At 43.2% G+C, this 24,205-nt stretch overlaps 1 protein-coding gene and 1 long non-coding RNA gene across 3 annotated transcripts in view; one reads left to right on the forward strand and one right to left on the reverse strand.

Moving 5' to 3' along the window:
- ACAT1 (acetyl-CoA acetyltransferase 1) overlaps positions 1–24,205 on the forward strand; it is a 26,386-nt gene continuing 2,181 nt past the window's right edge. The window contains exons 1-10 of the mRNA XM_033207649.1: positions 1–167; positions 10,558–10,605; positions 12,765–12,882; positions 13,164–13,259; positions 13,766–13,866; positions 17,551–17,694; positions 18,713–18,863; positions 20,256–20,351; positions 21,096–21,209; positions 22,653–22,717. Coding sequence (XP_033063540.1) covers positions 96–167; positions 10,558–10,605; positions 12,765–12,882; positions 13,164–13,259; positions 13,766–13,866; positions 17,551–17,694; positions 18,713–18,863; positions 20,256–20,351; positions 21,096–21,209; positions 22,653–22,717 — 1,005 coding nt within the window. The 5' untranslated portion in view covers positions 1–95. The remainder of the gene's footprint in view (positions 168–10,557; positions 10,606–12,764; positions 12,883–13,163; positions 13,260–13,765; positions 13,867–17,550; positions 17,695–18,712; positions 18,864–20,255; positions 20,352–21,095; positions 21,210–22,652; positions 22,718–24,205) is intronic.
- LOC117081546 overlaps positions 21,970–24,205 on the reverse strand; it is a 7,470-nt gene continuing 5,234 nt past the window's right edge. For both annotated transcript variants that reach the window (XR_004436195.1, XR_004436194.1), the window contains exon 2: positions 21,970–22,858. This is a non-coding gene — a long non-coding RNA (uncharacterized LOC117081546). The remainder of the gene's footprint in view (positions 22,859–24,205) is intronic.

The following is a 24,205-nucleotide window of genomic DNA, read 5'->3' on the forward strand; positions in this document are numbered from 1 at the left end:
GGGCGGTGCCCGCTCCTAGTAGCTGTGGGTGCGGGGTTGGGGAGGACGCCCAAGTCTTCTCTGCCTCTGTAGCCACCCCTCCGCGTTCCGCAACCATGGCTGTGCTGGCGGCACTTCTGCTCAGCGGCGCCCGCAGCCGCAGCCCCCTGCTCCGGAGGCTGGTGAAGGTGAGCGGGGTTCGTCCCCACAGCGCTCAGACCTGGGAAGCGAGGAGTCCCCCGCCTCGAAAGCTTCCAGCCCGCGGCCGTTGCGGCTCCCGCGGCCCGGGCGCGCGGCGTAGGCCCCAGGACAGGCAGGCGACTGGGTCTTGTCCAAAAACCGCCTAAGTGCTCCCATAACACCCAGGGACTCGCGTATTTTTACAGCACTTTTCTACTTCCGAGGTCTCGGCGTAATCATCTTAATGAGCGTTACTGGTGTGTCAAACACCAGTACGTGTTAAACACCAGGGCAGGTGTCTGGTGTCAAACACGAGGGCACGCGTCTGGGTGGACAGGACGGCCGGGATTGGCGCTGGCCAGGCCTGAGCGGTGGGATGGGGGAGAGCCTCTTTGCAGGCCTGTGCAGCTGCTTCCGAGATTTTCTTTAAAAGATGTTCGTGTGCGTTATTGTCAGGAGAGGTTCCTTTTCTTTTTTAATACAATAGATAATCATTGGGCGTACAAGGGGAGAGGGCACCATGTGATCATAACAGATGTTTTTTGGAGCAGCCTAAAATTTATCAGGGAAAGCAAATGACTATTCAGATAATACAATACATTATACTTGACATAAGAGCAAAGCTCACATACTGAGGGTGTTCCAAGGGATGTCTCTCTTCTTACTATTGTGTTTAGGGAACACAGCAGGGGCAGGGTCCCAAAGAATTTATTCTCCACATGCGTAAGCAAAGGAGTACGCACCGCAGATTGTTAGGCAAAGCCTCAGGAATAGGTAGAGACCTTCAGGGTGTGGTTAGTGAAACTTGAGTTTTCCAGGTCGATTGGGGCAATAAGCTTGGAGATCCAGTTATGTTGTGAGTGTATGGATTTGACCCTAGTTAAGTAGGGATTATTGGTATGTTTGTTTTTGTTGCAATGGGAGGTCACTCTAGTTCTTATGTCTGGGCATAGAGTAACATTACTCGCACAAGGGTGCTGGTGGTAGGAGCTGTGCAAGAGATTGTGAAGAACCAGTGTAGGACTTTACAATTATGGAGTGAGGGTGCAAAGCCAAGGGAAAAGAAAGTCTAAAATTGATCCTGGGTGACTGAAATAATAGAAAAGTCAAAATGCGTAGGTTTCCAAGGAAGATGAGCTTTTAGCCATTTGTTAGTCTCATGGGATGAGTGGAGAAATCACAAGAATGTAATTAGGTTATCTTGGGTTTCAGTCAGTATTGACTAAGTGAGATAGGTGAACTAGGTACTCTAGAGATGTAAAAAAAAAAAAAAAAGTTCAGAACCTTCTTAATTTATGGTTTAATTAAGATCTTACAATCAGGCTGGTTGAGGTGGCTTATGCCAGTAATCCCAGCACTTTGGGAGGCTGAGGTGGGTAGATGATTTGAAGTCAGGAGTTCAAGACCAGCTTGACCAACATGGTGAAACCCGACCTCTATTAAAAATACAACAAAAAAAAAAATTAGCCAGGCGTGGTGGTGGGTGCCTGTAATCCCAGCTACTTGGGAGGCTGAGGCAGGAGAATCGCTTGAACCCGGGAGGGGAAGGTTGCAGTGAGCTGAGATCGTGCCACTGCACTCCAGCCTGGGCAACAGAGTGAGACTCCATCTTAAAAAAAAATCTTAAAATGAAACACAAATACTCGTACAATCAAAAACAAATATTCCTCATGAAAAAAATGCCTGTACGTGCTCTAATGTATGATATGTGACATTCATGTTACTGAACTCTAGGAAGCAGTTGTATTGGATACTTGAATTAAATGGTCATTTACTGAATCAATAAACAGGATTTTCAGTTTTCTGTGCTATTTTGTAGAATAGAATTTGAACTCTCATTACATTGGCTCTTTTCCCTTTGCTTATCAGGTCTCTTTTATGTTCAACAAATCTTTATGGACTTTATTGGAGCGTGTTGCCTTTCTAGCTTGAATCACTTTTCTCTCTCTAGTCAAAGGAGTGGTCTTTACTCATTACCTCCCATTTATTCTGCATCCATTTCTCCTTAACTCTCTGCCGTTAAATTTCTGTGCCACTCAAGCTGAAAAATACCAGTGATTTCCTTTTTCTGTGGTTTTAAAATCTATGTTTATTTTAGTTTTTGTAGACACAGAGTCTGGTTCTGTTGGCCACGCTGGTCTTGAACTCCTGGCCTCCCAAAGCGCTGGGATTATAGGTGTGAGCCATTGTGCTCGGCCCATGTTTTTTCTTCTTGACCTTTATCCTATATTTGACACTATTGACCACTCCCTCCTTGAAACTCCTGTTTTGTGTTTTGATCCAATTTTCAGCTTCTTTTAATACTCAGACTTTAAAAAATTTCCTATCTTGTGCCAGTCTTGGGCCTACTTGCTCCCAGATTCATTTCTCTCCCCTCCCCTGTTCTGTCTGCATTACTGTAGGCTGACGAATATCAGCTGGCTTCTGGCTGGGTGTAGCCACTGTGAGGCACCAGTGGAAGATTGGAAGATAGGAGGAAGGGAGAAGCCAGAATAATTTCTCTGTCTGTGTGTCTGTCTCTGGCAGTGTCTGTCTCTCTTGTGGTTCCTGCTTCTGCTGGGTTCCTGACCCCTTGGCTTTGGTAACCTTGCTTCTTCCCTTTGACCTACCAGCCTGTATGCTAGTTCCTTCCTGTTGCTAATTTCTTTCTTTTTTTCATTTTTTGAGACCAAGTTTCACTCTTGTTGCCCAGGCTGGAGTGCCGTGGCGCAATCTTGGCTCACTGCAACCTCTGCCTCCCGGGTTCAAGCAGTTCTCCTGCCTCAGCCTCCTGAGTACCTGGGATTATAGGCACCTGCCATCATGCCCGCTAATTTTTGTATTTTTAGTAGAGACAGGGTTTCACCATGTTAGCCAGGATAGTCTCAAACTCCTGACCAGCCCACCAGGTGATCCACCTCTGATGATCTGTCCACCACAGCCTCCTAAAGTGCTGGGATTACAGGTGTGAGCCACCACACCCGGCCCCCTTCCCTTTTTCTAATCTTACCCTAGTACTCTCAGTTCTCTACACTGCAGCCAGAGTGGTCTTTTTATAACATAAGAGCTTTCAGTGGCTTGTCATTGCCCACAGGCCAGAATCTAGACACTTATTCATGATCTGCTGGGCCCTGCTTACTCTGTGACCTCAGCTGTTGCTGTGCTCACTCTGCTTTTGCCACAGGACCCTTCTTTTTATACTTAGTATGTGTGCCAAGTTTGTTCCTAATTCATGGCCTTTGTCCTACTTGTTCCTAATGCCTCAAATGTGCTTTTCCTGGATCTTTCCAAGGATGACTCTTTAACATTCATTTCTCAGCTCCACTAACATTGCTAGAAGGCCTTTTTTGACTCTCCTATGTAAAGTAGGCCCTCAGTTACTCTTTAGTTCATGATCAGTTTTGCTGGTTTCATAACATATTTATTGCAGCTGAAATTTTGTTTCTCTGAGTAATTGGTAAGTTTCAGACTGTCTTCAAATATTTGTTTCATGTCTGCTGCCATCACGGGGATAGAAAATAAATAAAATCAGTCTGTTTGCCATCACTGGGATAGAAAATAAATAAAATCAGTCTCTTCTTGGAATTCAGTCTAGTAGGGAGACAAGCCACCTGAAGGTTACAAAATTATATGTTCTGGCACAATTAGAATGTGCGCAGGCGTTATGGAAGTTGCAGTAGGAATGCTGACCTCTTTCTGGCATGGCATAGGATTTACATTTTCAAAACTGGATGGACTGTAGAGAGGTGTCAGAGGAGGCAGGGAACTAGGTAGAAGGCCATTAATACGAACAAGAGCCCTCCCTGAAAGAGAGTTGTGTTATGTAGATAAAACTTAATGGGTTGTGTTCATTCAGCATGTATTTATTGTACACAGTATGGTTCAGTGTCCTGACCATACTATAATTTTGTCATTCATTTCTGATATTTAATGAGCACTAGGCACTGCACTAAGTCATAGGGATGTAGCAGTGAACAAGAGACACCGTCCTGCCATCAGGAAGCCTGCATTATGTTGGAGGGGTGGAAAATAAAACAAAGATGTGAACCACATACTTACAGTGTGAGAGGTGCTTCGAAGGAAATAAAGATATTCATATTAAAGAGAGGAAAAAGTAGAGGGTAACTTTAGATAGAGTAGTTAGCGTGGACCACTCTGGGAATGTGTCATTAGAAAAGACATGAAGAATAAAAATGAGCCAGGCATGGATTGCTGGGGGAGCTGTTTGTTTTGTTTTTGATTTTTTTGGAGACAGGATCGCACTCTGTTGCTCGGACTAGAGTGCAGTGGCATGATCTCGGCTCACTACAACTTCCGCCTCCTGGATTCAAGCGATTCTCCCACCTCAACCTCCCAAGTAGCTGGGACTACAGGTGCCCACCCCCACACCCGGCTAAGTTTTGTATTTTTAGTAGACACGGGGTTTCACCACGTTGGCCAGGCTGGTCTCAAACTCCTGATCTCAAGTGATCCACCTGCCTCGGCCTCCCCAAAGTGCTGGGATTACAGGCATGAGCCACCATGCCTGGCCTGAGGAGGCTATGACTGGCAGAGGCACACTGCAGAGACCCTGAGGTATCACGATAGGGTTTAGAACAAAGAGATGCCAGTGGCTGGCACAGAGCAAGAGTGATGTAAATTTGGAGAGAAAACCAAGAGCCAGATCATGCAGGGCCTTGTAGGATGAGGTAAAGAGTTTGGATATAATTCCAAGAGCAATGAAAAGCCATTACATTGTTTTAAGCAGTAGAGTAATATGATCTGATTTACATTTTCAAAACTGGATGTACTGTAGAGAGGTGCCAGGGGAGGCAGGGAACTAGGTAGAAGGCCATTAATACGAACAAGAGATGGTGATTTGGACTAGGTGGCAGCAGTGGAGATGAGGCAGAGTGGACTAATTTAGTTATGTTTTGGATGCTGTTGACAGTATCTGGGTTTTAGGGACTGTGATAAAGGGAAGGATGAAGGGTGATTTTGGCTTGAGCACCTAAGAATACCGGGAACAAACAGGTTTTTTTTTTCTTTTTTTCTTTTGAGATGGAGTCTTACTCTGTCACCCAGGCTGGAGTGCAATGGTACAATCTCAGCTCACTGCAACCTCTGCCTCCTGGGTTTAAGCAGTTCTCTTGCCTCAGCCTCTGGAGTAGCTGGGATCACAGGTGCGTGCCACCATGCCCTGCTAATTTATTTTTTCTTTTTTGTATTTTTGGTAGAGACGGGGTGTTTTTTTTTTGTTTGTTTGCTTTTTTTTTTGAGACGGAGTCTTGCTCTGTCTCCCAGGCTGGAGTGCAGTGGCGCAATCTCGGCTCACTGCAAGCTCCGCGTTCCGGGTTCATGCCATTCTCCTGCCTCAGCCTCCTGAGTAGCTGGGACTACAGGCGCCCGCCACTGCACCCGGCTAATTTTTTGTATTTTTAATAGAGACGGGGTTTCACTGTGGTCTCGATCTCCTGACCTTGTGATCCGCCCGCCTCGGCCTCCCAAAGTGCTGGGATTACAGGCGTGAGCCACCGCGCCCGGCCAGAGATGGGGTTTTACCATGTTGGCCAGGCTGGTCTCGAACTCCTGACCTCGTGATCCACCCCCCTCGGCCTCCCAAAGTGCTGGGATTACGGGGGTGAGCCACTGAACCCGGCCACAGACAAGTTTTCTAGGGTTGGACATTAAGAGCTATGATTTGGACATTCACCTGCAGCTGTCATGTTGGCGCTTGGGTAGCAACATGGTGAAATGGGATTTCACCATATTGGCCAGGCTGGTCTTGAACTCCCGACCTCATATTGAAAGGTCAGGGTTGGAGATAGAAATTTGGAAAATCATCAGCACATAAATGCCTTTTTTTTTTTTTGAGACAGAGTCTTGCTCTGTCGCCCAGGCTGGAGTGCAGTGGCATGATCTTGGTCCACTGCAAGCTCCGCCTCCCGGGTTCACGCCGTTCTCCAGCCTCAGCCTCCCGAGTAGCTGGGACTACAGGCGCCTGCCACCACGCCCGGCTAATTTTGTTTTTGTATTATTAGTAGAGACGGGGTTTCACCGTGTTAGCCAGGATAGTCTTGATCTCCCAACCTCGTGATCTGCCTGCCTCGGCCTCCCAAAGTGCTGGGATTATAGGCGTGAGCCAGCCACTGCGCCTGGCCTCATAAATGCTTTTTAAAGCCATGGGACTGGATATGATTATCTAAGGAGATAGTGAAGTTAAATTGAAATAGGCCTGGAACAAAGCCCTGGGACATTCAGCACTTGGAGGCTGGAAGGGGAAGATGAAATAGTAAAGGAGACTGAGGTAAATATGACTAATGAGGTAGGAGTCCACGTTTGTAATGGAAGCCAAGACAAGAAAGGGATTCTGCAGTGGATTATACATATTACCTCATTTTATTCTCATAACAGCCCGTGGAGGGTATTTGAGAAAACCAAGGTAAGTGTGTCTGAGTAACTTGCTCAAGAATACTCAGCTTGCAGGGCACAGTGGCTCACGCCTGTAATCCCAGCACTTTGGAAGGCCAACGCAGGAGGATTGCTTGAGCTCAGGAGTTTGAGACCAGCTGGGTAAGATAGTGAGACTCTGTCGCTACAAAACAAAGAACACTGAACTGGTAAGCCCAGGCTCTTAACTGCTCAGCATATTTCTCAAAGAAAGGTGAACCCAGTCTTGCTGATGTGTTAAAAGGTTAAGTGAGACAATTACAACAAGTTGGATTTTGCTACACAGACACTGTTGATGTTGCTCAGAACCAACAGTGATAAACAGGCAGAAATAAAATCCGGATCTGAGTGGGCTGAACTGTAAAAAGGAAGTGAGGACAAGCAAACAGACATTGTAGGAGAACCTTTCTTGCCTTTCATACGCAGTGGCTCACACCTGTAATCCCAGCACTTTGGGAGGCCGAGGCAGGCGGATCACCTGAGGTCAGGAGTTCAAAACCAGTCTGGCCAACATGGTGAAACCCCATTTCTACTAAAAATACAAAAATTAGCCGGGCGTGGTGGTACATGCCTGTAGTCCCAGGTACTCGGGAGGCTGAGGCAGGAGAATTGCTTGAACCCAGGAGGCGGAGGTTGCAGTGAGCTGAGATTGCGCCACTGCACTCCAGCCTTTTTTCAAAAAGAAAAAAAGAAATGAGGTGAAAGCTCAGTGGGAATGTGGGTCAAGAGACATTTATTTATTTTTACTTTGTTTTTTAGGTGGGGAGAATCAGAGCCTGTTTGTATGCTTATGGAATTATCCAGAAGTAAAAGGGATGAATGATGTAGAGGAGAGGCAAAGGATAACTGTGTGGTCTTTGAAAAGGCAACTGGAAATGGGATCCAGAGCAAAGTGGAGAGAACCAGGGAAGCTTCCATTAAACTGGACCAGAAGCTTAAAAGAAGTGGCTTAGTAAACAAGGAACAAACTAGCTAAGTAGAAAGGGGACTTTTAACATTTAATTTTTATTTCAATAGGCTTTTGGGAACAGGTGGTGTTGGATTATATGAATGCGTTCTTTAGTGGTGATACCTGAGATTTTGGTGCACCCATCACCCAAGCAGTATACACTGTCCCCAGTGTAGTCTTTTATTCCTTACCCCCACCCTTTCCTCTGGGACACTAAGTCCACTGTATCATTCTTATGCCTTTGTGTCCTCATAGCGCAGCTCCCACTTACGAGTGAGAACATACGCTGTTTGGTTTTTCCATTTCTGAGTTAGTTCCCTTAGAATAATAGTCTCCAATTTCATCCAGGTTGCACTGAATGCCAGTATTTCATTCCTTGTTATGGCTGAGTAGTATTCCATGGTATATATACCACATTTGCTTTATCCACTTGTTGACTGATGGGCATTTGGGCTGGTTCCATATTTTTGCAATTGTGAATTGTGCTGCTATGAACATGCGTGTGCAAGTGTCTTTTTCGTATGACTTTTTTTTTTGAGACTGAGTCTTGCTCTGTTGCCCAGGCTGGAATGCAGTGGCCTGATCTCGGCTCACTGCAACCTCTGCCTCCCGGGTTCAAGCGATTCTCCTGCTTCAGCTTCACGAGTAGCTGGGATTACAGATGTGCGCCACCACACCCAGCTAATTTTTGTATTTTTAGTAGAGATGGGGTTTCACTATGTTGGCCAGGCTGGTCTTGAACTCCCGACCTCATTATCCACCTGCCTCAGCCTCCCAAAGTGCTGGGATTAAAGGAGTGAGCCGCTGCGCACGGCCTTCGTATAATGACTTCTTTTCCTCTGGGTAGATACCCGGTAGTGGGATTGCTGGACCAAATGGTAGTTCTAGTTTTAGTTCTTTAAGGAATCTCCAGAAAGGGAACTTTTTGAAGAGATACAGTGGGCAAGCACTAGGACATCCAAGGATAGGAAATAAAGTGCAGCCGGCCAGGTGCAGGGACACGTGCCTGTAGTCGCAGATACTTGGGAGGCTGAGGCAGGAGAAGTGCTTGAGTCCAAGAGTTCTGGTTTATTTTTTACTTCTATATATGAAAAGTTTTAAACAAAATAAAGTACAACTGACCCTGCCAGAACCCAAGCTAGAAAATCACTAACCAAGCCATCTTTTGCCTCTTGTGGTGTGCTATGGTCTATTTCTCCTGTCTCTGAGTATGTATGTTCCATTCTTTTGCTTCTCAGCGTATTCACGGCTTTTCCCTGTTCTAGCCGCTGCTTTTCTGTGGCATTGGCTGGTCAGCTCCAGCCCTTTGACTTTTCAGTTCCAGTCCCCACTGTCATCCAACTGACCCAGTCTCTCAGGGTGCTAGCTTGGGTGAGTCTGTTCCATTCCTGATCCCATCAGCTCTGGCCAGAGGCAGGGGAGTCACCTTGTAAGTACTTAGGCTTGCCCTTTGAGAAAGACATGTGTTTGGAGAGGCAGTGACTGGCATGTTTACTACAATTAGGAACTTTTTTTGGTAAGTCTTTAAATTATTATTTTTTAAATTTATTATCATTTTTTGAGATGGAGTCTCGCTCTGTCGCCCAGGCTGGTGTACAGTGGCGTGATCTCGCCTAACTGCTGCCTCTGCCTCCCAGGTTCAAGTGATTCTCCTGCCTCAGACTCCTGATTAGCTGGGCTTACAGGCATGGACCACCACACCCAGCTAACTTTTGTATTTCTAGTAGAGACGGGGTTTCACCATGTTGGTCAGGTTGGTCTTGAACTGCTGTCCTTGTGATCCACCTGTCTCGGCCTCCCAAAGTGCTGGGATTACAGGCATGAGCCACCTCGCCCAGTTACTGATAGTCTAATTTCAGATCAGTTAGGTCTCTGAATTGTGTCCTGCGCTGTCAGAATTGATTAATTTATTATGGAGTTTCACTCTTGTCTCCCAGGCTGGAGTGCAGTGGCATGATCTTGGCTCGCTGCAACCTCCGCCTCCTGGGTTCAAGCAATTCTGCCTCAGCCTCCCGAGTGGCAGGGATTACAGGTGCCTGCTACCATGCCACGCTAATTTTTGTATTTTTAGTAGACACGGGGTTTTTTTGCCAAGTTGGCCACGCTGATCTCTAACTCCTGACCTCAAGTGATACGCCCACCTCAGCCTTCCAAAGTGTTGGGATTATAGGCATGAGCCACTCTCCCAGCCTACTGTTGACATTTGTTCCTAAGAAGTGTGGAAAGAACTGAGAAGTAGTAGGGGCAAGATGTTTACTCTTTCCTTTTTTAAGAAATAATTTATCTGCTATTATAGGTCATATTTATATGAGATGTGTTTGCCTCATATAAATCAAAAGACAATTGTTGGAAGTGGATGGGGAGAAACAGCAAGTTTTACTTGAAAACAGTCTTAAAGAAATGAAAATATCTTGTTAGATTCTAAGACTAATTTAGAACCTAGCTTTAAGTCAAAACTACATTTTAGAAAGTTATATTTAAGAAAGACTTGGAATTTTTTTTTTTTTTGAGATGGAGTCTTGGTCTGTTGTCGAGGCTGGAGTGCAGTGCCGGCATCTTGGTTCACTGCAACTTCTGCCTCCTGGGTTCAAGCTATTCTCCTGTCTCAGCCTCCAGAGTAGCTGGGATTATAGGCATGTGCCACAATGTTGGGCTAACTTTTGTATTTTTAGTAGAGACTGGGTCTCACCATGTTGTCCAGGCTGGTCTTGAACTCCTGACCTCAGGTGACCCACCCACCTAGGCCTCCCAAAGTGCTAGGATTACAGGCGTGAGCCACCACGCCTGGCCAAGACTTAGAAATTTTAAGATAGTAAACTTAGGAGTTAAAACATACATTTCCAATGAATAATCAGAAAAGTTTATTATAAAGCAGTCATTTTTTTCTAATTGTTAAAAGTGATATATTCTGACCGCAGAAAACTTGGAAATAAAAGCATAAAGATGTAGGAAGAAATCACTATAACCTTATCACTGAGAAATATAAAATGATTTAGTTTAATAATTTTTACATTATAACATTGTAAATATTTATATTACAGGAAATAAGATATGTGGGACGGAGTTACGTATCAAAACCCACTTTGAAGGTAAGTAAGTTGTGCTTTAAAAGTTCCAGAATTTAAAGGAAATGGCAATAAAAATGCATATACTTATGATTTGGGTATATGTGAAAGTCAAAGCAGGATTATCCAACAGTTAGGAATAGCTAACTATTCAAATATTCAGTTAAAGTAGATGACTATAATAGAAAAACATTTCAGTTAGTCTCTGCCAGTGTTTGCTGCTTCCTCATACTCTGCTGCAAAACAACATTCCCTCTAGAACTGGGCAGTGTTCTTCCGTTACTCACAGGGACTCCCATTGTATTGTGGTACAAGCAGAGACCATATAGAAGATCCTAGAAGCGAGGGAGTGGACCAGCTGGGAATTAGACAAGGAGGGCCATTACAACATCTCCTAGGACCTTCTGAGGAGTCCTCTCTGTTTTGTAAGGGTCACTAAAGTGACTTAGTTAAGATCTTCTATCAAAATCTAGGCAACCATTCTGTTATTTATCTCTAAACTTAATAGGAGATTGTGGGAGACAAGTGTGAAGAGAGAACTGTCACAGTGCTGTTTTATAGTATTCAGGAGAGCTTTTATCTTCTTTTGCTTAATGTTCATATTATTGTCTTACTGTTTAAGAAATTATGGCTCTGGGCTGGGTGGGGTGGCTCACGCCTGTAATCCCAGCACTTTGGGAGGCCAAGGTGGGTGGATCACGAGGTCAGGAGATTGAGACCATCCTACATGGTGAAACCCCATCTCCACTAAAAATACAAAAAATTAGCCGGGCGCGGTGGCGGGCACCTGTAGCCCCAGCTACTCAGGAGGCAGAGGCAGGAGAATGGTGTGAACCCGGGAGGTGGAGCTGGCAGTGAGTTGAGTTCGGGCACCTGCACTCCTGCCTGGGCAACAGAGCGGAACTCCGTCTAAAAACAAAAAAAAGGCCGGGCGCGGTGGCTCAAGCCTGTAATCCCAGCACTTTGGGAGGCCAAGACGGGCGGATCACGAGGTCAGGAGATCGAGACCATCCTGGCTAACACGGTGAAACCCCGTCTCTACTAAAAAATACAAAAAAATAGCCGGGCGACGTGGCGGGCTCCTGTAGTCCCAGCTACTTGGGAGGCTGAGGCAGGAGAATGGCATAAACCCGGGAGGCGGAGCTTGCAGTGAGCTGAGATCCGGCCACTGCACTCCAGCCTGGGCGGCAGAGCGAGACTCCGTCTCAAAAAAAAAAAAAAATAAAAAATAAAAAAACAAAAAAAAGAAATTACGGCTGGGCACAGTGGCTCATGCCTGTGATCCCAGCACTTTGGGAGGCCAAGGCGGGTGGATCACCTGAGGTTAGGAGTTCAAGACCAGCCTGGCCAACATGGCAAAACCCCATCTCTATTAAAAATACAAAAATTAGCTGGGTGCGGTGGCAGATGCTTGTAATCCCAGCTACTCAGGAGGCTGAGGCAGGAGAATCGCTTGAACCCAGGAGGCAGAGGTTGCAGTGAGCCAAGATCATACTACTGCAGTCCAGCCTGGGTGACACAGTGAGACTCCGTCTCAAATTATATATATAAAAAAATTCTGGCCCTTGCTGTGTCCTAGTTAAGTGGTATAGCCCCATCTAGGATACAGGTCTTGATTCCTAGCCAGAGTTCCTTTCAGTAAGGGACCCTCTTCATTCGAGTTGTTTATTATGCAGTTAACAAGAGTAAAGTGGCTGAGTGTGGTGGCTCATACCCTTAATCCTAGTACTTTGGTAGGCTGAGGCAGAAGGATTGTTTGAGCCGAGGAGTTTGAGGCTGCAATGAGCTATGATCGTGCCACTGCATTCCAGCCTGGGCAGCTGAGCAAGACCCTGTCTCAAAAACAAAAATACAAAAACAAAAAAATAAGGTACAGTGACCATTTCTTGAGTTTTGACTGAGAAATAGAAAGGAAACTTAAGCTTCTGTCCTCAAACCTCCTGTAGAGAACTGGGAAGGATCTACATCTGTTTTAGAGTTGGTTTCCATAAGGTCTTAAATCATAAAGCACTAGCATTGAACTGATTATCTTTACAGCTGTTCAACTATTGAGATTATTTTAATTTTTGATGACTACTCATTCATAGAAGTGTTTTCTTTGGATAATATATTTATGAATTATGTTTAATGAAATACGATTTGGGTAAAATACCTATAATTTTTACCATCTTGTGTCTTGTCAGGAAGTGGTCATAGTAAGTGCTACAAGAACACCCATTGGATCTTTTTTAGGCAGCCTTTCCTTGCTGCCAGCCACTAAGCTTGGTTCCATTGCAATTCAGGGAGCCATTGAAAAGGCAGGTCAGTAGTTGCTTTGCTTTTTGTGTTAAGGGAGCAAAAATATTTCATGGAAAAGATTTATTTTGGATTAACTATGTATGTAACACTTAGAAATGACTTAATGCCTACATTTCTGCTTTCCCTTGTAAAGAAGTCTTTCTACTATACAGTTTAGATTGAAACTCAAAACTGACAAAAAAAAAAAAAACCATTCCTATTGTGTTATGTCACATACCTTATTAGGTAATCACTAATTATTAAATTGAATTAAATGCCTTTTTGTTTTTTTTTTTTTAATAAAGGGATTCCAAAAGAAGAAGTGAAAGAAGCATACATGGGTAATGTTCTACAAGGAGGTGAAGGACAAGCCCCTACAAGGCAGGCAGTATTGGGTGCAGGTACTTGGAAGACATTTTTGCTTTTATACTTAAAATGTGTAAAAGGGGTCGGGTGCGGTGGCTCACGCCTGTAATCCCAGCACTTTGGGAGGCCGAGGTGGGTGGATTATGAGGTCAAGAGATTGAGACCATCCTGGCCAACATGGTGAAACCCCATCTCTTACTAAAAATACAAAAATTAGCCAGGTGTGGTGGTGCATGCCTGTAATCCCAGCTACTTGGGAGGCTGAGGCGGGAGAATCGCTTGAACCCAGAAGGCGGAGGTTGCATGAGCCAAGATTGCACCATTACACTCCAACCTGGGTGACAAAGTGAGACTCTGTCTCAAAAAAAAAAAAAAGTATAAAATGGCAAAATGAAGGTTATTTAAGCTTAAATATTAAATGCATTATATAATTTGTAGTTATATTGGCAGAAGAAATGTTGTAGTTTATAGTAACATGCTCTATTAAGTTCTGCAGTTGTGTTTGAGTATCTGTTTTTCAAAAGTGACTTATTGGTTTTAGGCTTACCTATTTCTACTCCATGCACCACCATAAACAAAGTTTGTGCTTCAGGAATGAAAGCCATCATGATGGCCTCTCAAAGTCTTATGTGTGGACATCAGGTAAGAAACACCATCCTTTCCATTTATTAATCAGAATAATACCTAGGGCTAAAAGACACAAAAATCTAGGCATATTCATGCTTTAGAAATGAGATTCTTTCTCGTAAGTTACTATGTTTTCTCACACGCTCAAGAGTGTCTGGATTTGCTAAGTCCATCTGAAGTATGGTCAAAATGATAGCGTAGGCTGGGTATCATGCCCGTAATTCAGCACTTTGGAAGGTCAAGGCAGGAGGATCCCAGGAGTTTGAGACCAGCGTAGGCAACATAGCAAGTGAGACCCTGTTTTTTAAAAAAGAAAAAGATAGCCTGAGTATCTTGTGTTAAAAAGTTGTTTTTAGGCCTAGGTGCAGTGGCTCACTCCTGTAATCCCAGCACTTTGGGAGGTGGAGGCTGGGGGCAGATCATTTGAGGCCCGGGGTTCAAGACCAGCCTGGCCAACATGGTGAAACCCCATCTCTACGAAAAACACAAAAATTAGCTGGACATGGTAGCAGGCGCCTGTAATCCCAGCTACTTGGGAAGCTGAGGCACAAGAATCACTTGCATCTGGGAGGCAGAGGTTGCAGTGAGCTGAGATTGTACCACTGCACTCCAGCTTGGGAGACAGAGCAAGACTCTAAAAAAAAAGTTTTTAGCCAAGGCATTTGGGTCTTTTTCTGAGGCTGGGTGACTAAAAATTCATAAATACTATATTTGCCAGAATTTATTATAAATGTTTTCATTATAAAGGAGAACAAGGTGCTTAACCCTGGGAATCAGATCATTGTTTGAGCCCAGGCTTGATGACTAATTTGTAGTTTCTACAATGCCTGAACTCATTTAAGTTCTACAGGCTTTCTAATTGGCCTTGCTGATCTGTATCTTGTCTTTACTTGAGATCAAGCAAGAGACAGGCTCCTTAGCAAATATATGCTGTCATGTCACGAGGTGAGACCTGGACACACAGAAGAACCAAGATTCTCGCAGATCTGAGCCCTTCATTTTTCAGATGAAGATTTTTTTCAGTGTGTCTGAGACAGCCACAGAGTTACAGGGCTGAGCATCTACCATGTGACAGTCACTGGAAATAGAGTGGTAAACAAAATATTTAAAAACATCTGTACATGTGCAGGTCTCTGTTGGAAAAATGCCTAAAAGAAATGCTGAGTCAGGATTTGAACATTTTGGCATTTGCAAATGCTTTCCATAAAAGTTGTACCAGTTATACTTTCCAAAAGTTGTGTGACTTGTCTGGATCTGCACCACCACTGGGTGGTACCAAACCCTCGTCAAACCAGTGGGTGAAAAATGGTCACGAGATTTAGTTTCAAAATTCTTTGTCATGGAAAGTTTTGTCTTAATTGATGTGTTGTGGTTCTCTAGCAAATGCCATTTGTACTATATTGAAATACTTTAATATTATTTTATTCATTTGTGAATATATAGAGTGACTTACAGGCATACTTGCAAGTGCTTTGTTTTGAATATTTATGACCTTGGAAAATGGTCAGTTTTGCTTTATAAGGAAGAACTGATACCTTATATTCTGTCACTTATTACTGCCATCACCCCCAGTAAAAAGTACAAGTGAATAAAACTTAGATGAGAACTGGTTAAGAATTTTTGTATTTTGGAATAGGCAAAATATTTAGGTTTCTTTGGTATAGAGCTTGCTTGTCTGTATGCCTGATTAAAGACTGTAAGAAGATATTATTGGCTTTATGTTTACATTAATGTTTTATATTAAACTGTGTTTTTAACTAGCCCTTATAATGCAAGTGATTTTTTTGTTGACTTGCAAAAGTACTAAGTTGATTAATATTTATTAAACCTCTATATGTCAGTTGCCAAGGAGGTAAAAATATGACAGGGCGTCTGGCCTCAAAGGAGCATAGTCTAGTGGGAAGACTTGATATATAAACATATAATAATATTAAAAGCATTGCATAGTAATTGGGGAACACAAAGGAAGAGAAACGGTTTCAAGAAAGGATAGAAATAAATGGTCAAGGCAGACGTGTTCTGATTAGTTTTAAAGGAAACGTAGATGTTTTACATGTTGGTGGATGGGGAAAGTGCAGGTTTGTGTGTGAAATGTGCATGGTGTCTCTGGAGAGCTTTAACTAGTTCCGTGTGACCTGGGGTACAGGTTAGGCTGTGAGACTGAAAAAGGGGAGAGAAGGGATACTGTAAAGGCTTTATATATTATGCTGAGTTCTCTAAAGTGTGAAATGATCAGACTTACATTCTAGCCAAAGTGAGTCAGATGAGTGTCGATGATGCTTTGGTAGAAAGGCTGCACGTCAGAAGATCAAGTGGAAAATTATTTCAGCTGTCCAGGAAGAGATGATGAGGATCTCAGTCAAGGAAGTAGGATTATTTTCATGAACTGAGATTACTTCTAATCTTCTAGAGCACATTAAGTTTTTAGCAGCATGAATGAAATGAAGGGTTAGAAGGTAAGAATTTCAGTCCTGGCATGGTGGCTCACGCCTGTTATCCCAGCACTTTGGGAAGCCGAGGTGGGCAGATCGCTTCAGTCTGGGAGTTTGAGACCAGCCCGGGTGACATAGCGAAACCCCATCTCTACTAAAAATATTATACAAAAATTAGCTGGGTGTGATGGTGCATGCCTGTAGTCCCAGCTACTTGGGAGGCTGAGGTGGGAGAATCACTTGAGCCCAAAATGCGGAGATTGCAGTGAGCTGAGATCATGCCACTGCACTCCAGCCTGGGCAACAGCGAGACCCTGTCTAAAAGAAAACTTAAGAATTTCAGAAGATGGTTTTACATGAAAGATTTCTGGTATTTTTTTTTTTTAGACAGCGTCTTGCTTTGTCACCCAGGCTGGAGTGCAGTGGTGCAATCTTGGCTCATTGCAAGCTCTGCCTTCTGCGTTCACGCCATTCTCCTGCCTCAGCCTCCCAAGTAGCTGGGACTACAGGCATGTCACCACACCTGGCTAATTTTTTGTATTTTGAGTAGAGACGGGGTTTCACTGTGTTAGCCAGGATGGTCTCGATCTCCTGACCTCGTGATCCATCCGCCTCAGCCTCCCAAAGTGCTGGGATTACAGGCATGAGACACCGCACCCAGCCAGATTTCTGGGATTCTTATTAATCTCTGGTTGTGAACTTCTTTTGAGACAGTCTTGCTCTGTCGCCCAGGCTGGAGTGCAGTGCCACGATCTCAGCTCACTGCAACCTCCGCCTCCACTTTTTTTTTTTTTTGGAGTCCTGCTCTGCCCCCCAGGCTGGAGTGCAGTGGCACAATCTCAGCTGACAGCAACCTCTGCCTCCCAGGTTCAAGCAATCCTCCTGCCTTGCCCTCCAGCTACTCGGGATGGCGCCCACCATCACACCCACCTAATTTTTGTATTTTTAGTAGAGATGGGGTTTCACCACGTTGGCCAGACTGATCCTGAACTCCTGACCTCAAGTGATCCACCCGCCTCAGCCTCCTAAAGTGCTGGGATTACAGGTGTGAGCCACTGCACCCAGCCAACTTATTTCTCATTATATTATTTTACACCACTTCTTTTCATCAGGGTGAAGTGGTAAAGAGGGTACTTCCTATATTCACTGTGTAACAAATGTTTAATAAATGCATGTAGAATACTTGTTTGGTGGTAGCTGTATAAAGGGTGTCATGGATTTGCAACTGTTTGAATTAACATTGGGTTTTTCTGGTGTTGCTGTGCAGGATGTGATGGTGGCAGGTGGGATGGAGAGCATGTCCAATGTTCCATATGTAATGAACAGAGGATCAACACCATATGGTGGGGTAAAGCTTGAAGATTTGATCGTTAAAGACGGGCTAACTGATGTCTACAATAAAATTCATATGGTAAATGTGATTTTTAGTGGATAAATGCTATCTAGTGTCCAATACTGTTTGATTTTTCTTACTGTATGTACTTTACAAACTGAACTGAAAGATGGGCTCTATAAATGTTGATTTTAGCCATGTACTTTCGGAAAATATTTTTGTATGCCTATTGCATTGGCATGGCTCAGTCATTAAAGAAATTGTCCCACATTTAAATATGGTATTTTCTGACGCTCAGCTAGCAACTGCTTGGCTAATTCAAGTATTTGAAGATAAGACATGAGTGGGCCGGATGCGGTGGCTCTGGCCTGTAATCACAGCACTTTGGGAGGCCGAGGTAGGCAGATCACCTGAGGTCAGGAGTTTGAGACCAGCTTGGCCAATGTGGTGAGACCCCGTCTTTATTAAAAATATAAAAAATTAGCCAGGCATGGTGGTGGTGTCTGTAATCCCAGCTACTTGGGAGGCTGAGGCAGGAGAATTGCTGGAACCCGGGAGGCAGAGGTTGCATTGAGCCAAGATTGCACCACTGCACTCCAGCCTGGGTGACAAGAGTGAAACTCCATCTCAAAAAAAGACATGAGTGAAAAGTGACCTGGTATAGAAAGAAATGTTGTGTGTATATGTCGTTATTTTTATTTTTTGAAATGGAGTCTTGCTGTTGCCCAGGCTGGAATGCAGTGGCACAATCTTGGCTCACTGCAGCCTCCGCCTCCTGGGCTCAAGTAATTCTCCTGCCTCAGGCTCCCGAGTAGCTGGGACTGCAGGTGCATGCCTCCATGCCCGGCTAATTTTTAGTAGAGACGGGGTTTCACCATGTTGGCCAGGATGGTCTTGGTCTCCTGACCTCATGATCTGCCTGCCTCGACCTCCCAAAGTGCTGGGATTACAGGCGTGAGCACCACGTCCGGCCTAAGAAATATATTTTAAGAAATGTAACTACTAAACACTTTGCATATAAGCTATGCAAAGTTAAAAGATATTTTCTAAATTATGCAAAGTTAACTAACTTTAAACTATTTCAACTTTTCATCAGGGCAGCTGTGCTGAGAATACAGCAAAGAAGCTGAATATTGCACGAGATGAACAGGACGCGTATGCTATTAATTCTTATACCAGAAGTAAAGCAGCATGGGAAGCTGGGAAATTTGGAAATGAAGTTATTCCTGTCACAGTTACAGTAAAAGGTAAAAGTTCCAAAAAGGATGAATAGACTTTTCATGTTGTTGAATGTTTTATGCTTAAGTTTTAAATTAGGACATTATCTTTGTTCATTTCAACTGAGGACACTGCTTATGGTTAATAAAAAGTGAAGAGTTGCCAGTTCAGAGAGAACATAAATCCACCCAACTTAATGTCAGGTTTCAATCCATTTATAAGATCCCTAAGAGTATTATTTTGAGAAATTTATTAGAACTCTTTTTCCTGTAAGTGACAGTCAACACGGTATTTTAAATTGAAAAGGGATTTACTAGAAGGTTACTGGGAGTGCCTCCAAGAACTGAAGGATGAACAGTAGCAACCATTCAGCTCTTGGAACTTCAGGGATTGGAAGTGGGTGTTCACTACTACTAAGGCATGCGCTTCTGGCTTCTCACACCTGCAGGCTTTTGTGCTTTATTCTGTCAGCCTTTCTAAAGTTGCTGCCTCTACCTCTAGGGTCACATATATACGATTCTCAAAAAGGAAAGAGACTTTCTCACCAGTTCCAGCAGAATAAATCCACAATAAAAACTCATTAACTTGCTTTAGGTTACAATTCTATTCCAGGAATGATTACTGTGCTCTAGATGATAGAATACTAGAGCTTATCTAGTATAGGTCAGATAGCTACCTCTAGGGTCAGGAGAGTGGAGTCTGTGATCATAGAAGGGAGTTGAGGAAGAAGAGAATGGGATGTGGAGGTGTAGATTTAAATTTTGTGGCTGGGTGCAGTGGGTCACACCTGTAATCCCAACACTTTGGGAGGCTAAGGTGGGAGGACTGCTTGAGCCCAGGAGTTTGTGACCAGCCTGGGCAACAAAGTGAGACTCGGCCTCCACACAAAATTTAAAAATTAACTGGGTGTAGCGACACATGCCTGTAGTCCCAGCTACTAGGGAATCCAAGGCAGGAGGATCAATTGAGCCCAGCAGTTCAAGGCTGCAGTGAGCTACGATTGCAGCATTGCACTCTACTGGGAGACTACAAGACCATTTCAAACAAACAAGCAAAATTAGCTGGCTGTGGTGGCTCACACCTGTACTCCCAGCTACTTGGGAGGCTGAAGTGGGAGGATCACGTGGGCCTGGAGAGTCTGAGGTAAATGGTGATCATGCCAGCCTAAGCAAGAGCAAAACCCTGCCTCAAAAAAAAAAAAAAAAAAAAAAAATTTGTGAAGCTACTTTGTAAGTTTCTCTTTAAGATGGTAACATAATAGAGATTATAGATAATAAATTCTAGATTAGTGTTTACTTGGGATGGTTTAAGGGAGGCAGGGATACAAAGGGAGGCACAGACCACTGGGCATCTTGTACAACAGTTGCTTGCTGAATGACTACTTGTTTTGAGCGATTTCACTTAAAATATTTTTATTTTAGGTCAACCAGATGTAGTGGTGAAAGAAGATGAAGAATATAAACGTGTTGATTTTAGCAAAGTTCCAAAGCTGAAGACAGTTTTCCAGAAAGAAAATGGTTAGTGTTAAGAAATGAAGAAAAAATTGAGCCAGTATACCATATCTAATTCTTAGAATTGCCTAAGGATTTTTAAAAAGTAATTCTAGAAAACATCTAGATGTTATTTAACATTTTCAATATATCAGGCTCATGTAAGATTAACTGAAAGTATAAAACTGATAGTTTATACCTTCAATATATAAATCTAAGGGAAGAGATGTGTAACATGGCTATAGAATTCAGTTTTTCATATGTAGCAGTCTATGATAGGGTCTTCACTGGCATTGAAAAAAAACAGATTGATTGATATAATTTATATACGATAACATTCTCCTATTTAAAGTGGTTTGGTAGTTTTTAGCATTCATTGATATTTAACTTCAGGTGATTGATTGTAGATAAGAAGAAAAATCTGATTTGAAAAACATGTAGTGAGTATCTGCTATATATTGGATAAGGAAAGTTAGACCCTGGATACAAAAATATTAACTGGTCTCTTCTTTCAAGAGTTGTAGACCATCATTTACCCAGTGCCATCATGCATGTTTCTGATCTTTGAGAAAACTTAGTTTTATGAACACAAAAAGGTATCCTTACATTGTCTTGCAGTTATATGTACGTGTTTCCTGAGGGCAGGAATTGTCTCCACCCATATTTGTAATTTCTTTAAACATTTAGCAGCCCAGGCAGTATTTGTTAAATTGAACCAAATGCATTTATTGTGAAGTAATGTTTTGACTTCATGCTTATTTTTGCTTTCAGGTACAGTAACAGCTGCCAATGCCAGTACATTGAATGATGGAGCAGCTGCTCTGGTTCTGATGACGGCAGATGCAGCCAAGAGGCTCAATGTTACACCACTGGCAAGAATAGTAGGTAAGGCCAGGCGAGGTGGCTCACACTTCTAATCCTAGCACTTTCAGAGGTTGAGGTGGGAGGATTGCTTGAGCTCCGGAGTTCAAAATCAGCCTGGGCAATATAGTGAGACTTCATCTCTACAAAAAGTTAAAAAATTAGCTGAGCATGGTGACATGTGCCTGTACTACCGTCTACTCGGGAAGCTGAGGTGGGAGGATGCCTTGAGCTCTCCTGAGTTTGAGGTTGCAGCGAGCTGAGATTGTGCCACTGCACTCCAGCCTGGGTGACAGAGTGAGACCCTGTCTTAAAAAAAAACGGTTTTTAAACATCTATAAGCTCTTCCTGTAATTAAGTTTACTTGTTAGATATAGCCAACTCCAATATTCAATATTACTATCTATAGGTTGTACCTGTGGCAGAATTTAATACATATTTCAATTGAGATAGAAGCTCCTTTAATATTTTCATTATACTTTATATAAGATTAAGCTTTAAGGGCTAGGCACAGTGGCTCACACCTGTAACCCCAGCATTTTGGGAGGCTAAGGCAGGATTGCTTGAGGCCAGGAATTTGAGACCAGCCTGGGCAACACAGTGAGAACCCATTTCTAAAGAAAAAAATTAGCCAGGTGTGGTGGCATACCTGTAGTCCCAGTTACCTAGGGGGCTAAGGCTGACAATCATTTGAGCCCAAGATGTCAAAGCTGCAGCACCACTGCACTCCAGCCGAGGCAACAGAGCCAGATCTTGTCTTTTTTTTTTTTTTTTTTTAATTAAAGATTAAGCTTTAAAAAACTTCCTGTCCTTTACGATAAATAGAAGAAAATAAAGTACATGCATTTTCCTAGAGAGGCAGCGATGCAGGAAAAAAAGAATATGGGATTAGGAGTCCAGAAATACAAAATTTAGATGTGTGGTGTTTTAATATTAACACTGTGGCCTTGGGTAAGTTCTCAATGTCCTTAAGCTGATTTTTAGCTGCAAAAATCTGTCTGTCTTGCCTTCTTCCTAAGGATTTAAACAGATGCTATTTTGTTATTTTATAAAAAGCCTTATAACTTCATTTTTTTTCTTAGATCATGGTTTCTTAACCTCAGCACTACTGACTTTTGCACTAAATAATTCTTTGTTGTAGGGACTGTTCTATGCATTGTAGATGTTTAGCAGAATCCTTATTCTCTACCCAGTGGCATCTGAACTATTCCTACAACCAAAAACATCTCTAGATGGTGCCAATGTTCCTAGAGGCAAATACCCCCAAACTCCCTCCCAATGAAAATCAGTGTCTTAGATTACTGGAGTAATTTTATAAAGTGTAGAATCTTAGAAAAGGAAGAAATATATTTACATATATTAAAGGGGTTAGGAAATGTGCATTTAATGGGTTAAACTTGACTTTTGCATATTCTGTGTAGTAAAAAAAAGATTTTAACAACTCACCCTCCCCCTTTTTTTAAACAGCATTTGCTGACGCTGCTGTAGAACCTATTGATTTTCCAATTGCTCCTGTATATGCTGTATCTATGGTGAGAACAAAGTGAGGGATGATACTCCATTATGCCAACTTCCAGTTTGCTTATACCAAGGCTGCAGTTTTTAGAATTTAAATGTTGTTTATCTGCCAAAGCAGAGAGAGAGCTTGGTTTCAAATCTTCCCATGTCCTCTCCTGAAAAGAGTAAGAGCAACAAGGATAACAAAAAAATAATTAAAGAACAGCCCACAAACTACATCTTCAGTAGAACAGGTAAAACTACACATCTGAATTATTTGTAAGTATCATACAGAACTCACACATCTGGTGTGGTAACCACAAAGGGGAGGCTGGTTTGGCAAAGAAAAGGGAATGCTGGCTGGTAGTTCCAAATCTAGAATGGAAAGCAACTAGTCACTCCCCAGGAGAGGCCTCCATTCTGAAAAGGAACAGCTGGCAGCAGGTCTTTGGAGTAAATAGTGAAACTAGAGACAGAAAACCTACATATTCCAAATTGTCAGTAAGTGCTATCAAAGGAGAAATAACCAAGTCTCAGTGGGAAATTGCTAAGCAGTCACAGGAAAAGAAAGTTTTTAGGGGTTCAGGGTTCTTAGAAATCTTAAGTAAATATTTCCTTTTGAGAGGGCCTCACCCTGACAGTAAACTTCTGTGAGCACTCAGATAAAAAAAAATTGCAGCCGGGCGCGGTGGCTCAAGCCTGTAATCGCAGCACTTTGGGAGGCTGAGATGGGCGGATCACGAGGTCAGGAGATCGAGACCATCCTGGCTAACACGGTGAAACCCCGTCTCTACTAAAAAATACAAAAAACTAGCCGGGCGAGGTGGCGGGCGCCTGTAGTCCCAGCTACTAGGAGGCTGAGGCAGGAGAATGGCATGAACCCGGGAGGCAGAGCTTGCAGTGAGCTGAGAACCGGCCACTGCACTCCAGCCTGGGCGACAGAGCGAGACTCCGTCTCAAAAAAAAAAAAAAAAAAAAAAATTGCAGAATTTTAGTAAAATCAGATTCTCCCCCCGCCCCCAACCCCCGCAATGAAAAAAACTGCAGAATCAGTAGGAAACAAGAATAGAGAAGGATCAGAGACAAGGGGCCAGTGGAGTGATGATCTGCTCAGAGCTGGCAGATCTCAGAAAATGACAGGAACATGCAGCTTCTGAAAGTGAGTGCATCACATTGGAAAGCAAGAGTACTACACAATTCTGGATTCTGAAGGTAGAATAACTTCTGAGAGCTACAGACGTGGCTATATATGGGTACCATATTTTGTTTTGTGGTGTTGGAACAGTGGAAGCTGTTTGAGCTATATAGGCTAGAAAGCTACCTTAGTCCACTAGTTGAAGAGAGGAAGGTGGAGGAAGAGTTCCATGTTAATTTTATTATTGCTCACAACAATCAAATTTATTCTGTAAAGAAAAAGGGCACTCGCTAGTAATGTTTTAAACAGTATTAGCATAGGGATAATACTGGCACAAATACACCTTCCTGCATAGCTGAGGAACTACCAAAACAAAACAGATCATATA

The sequence above is a fragment of the Trachypithecus francoisi genome, unplaced genomic scaffold (genome assembly GCF_009764315.1).
Source record: "Trachypithecus francoisi isolate TF-2019V2 unplaced genomic scaffold, Tfra_2.0 Lachesis_group8, whole genome shotgun sequence".
Lineage (NCBI taxonomy): Eukaryota > Metazoa > Chordata > Mammalia > Primates > Cercopithecidae > Trachypithecus > Trachypithecus francoisi.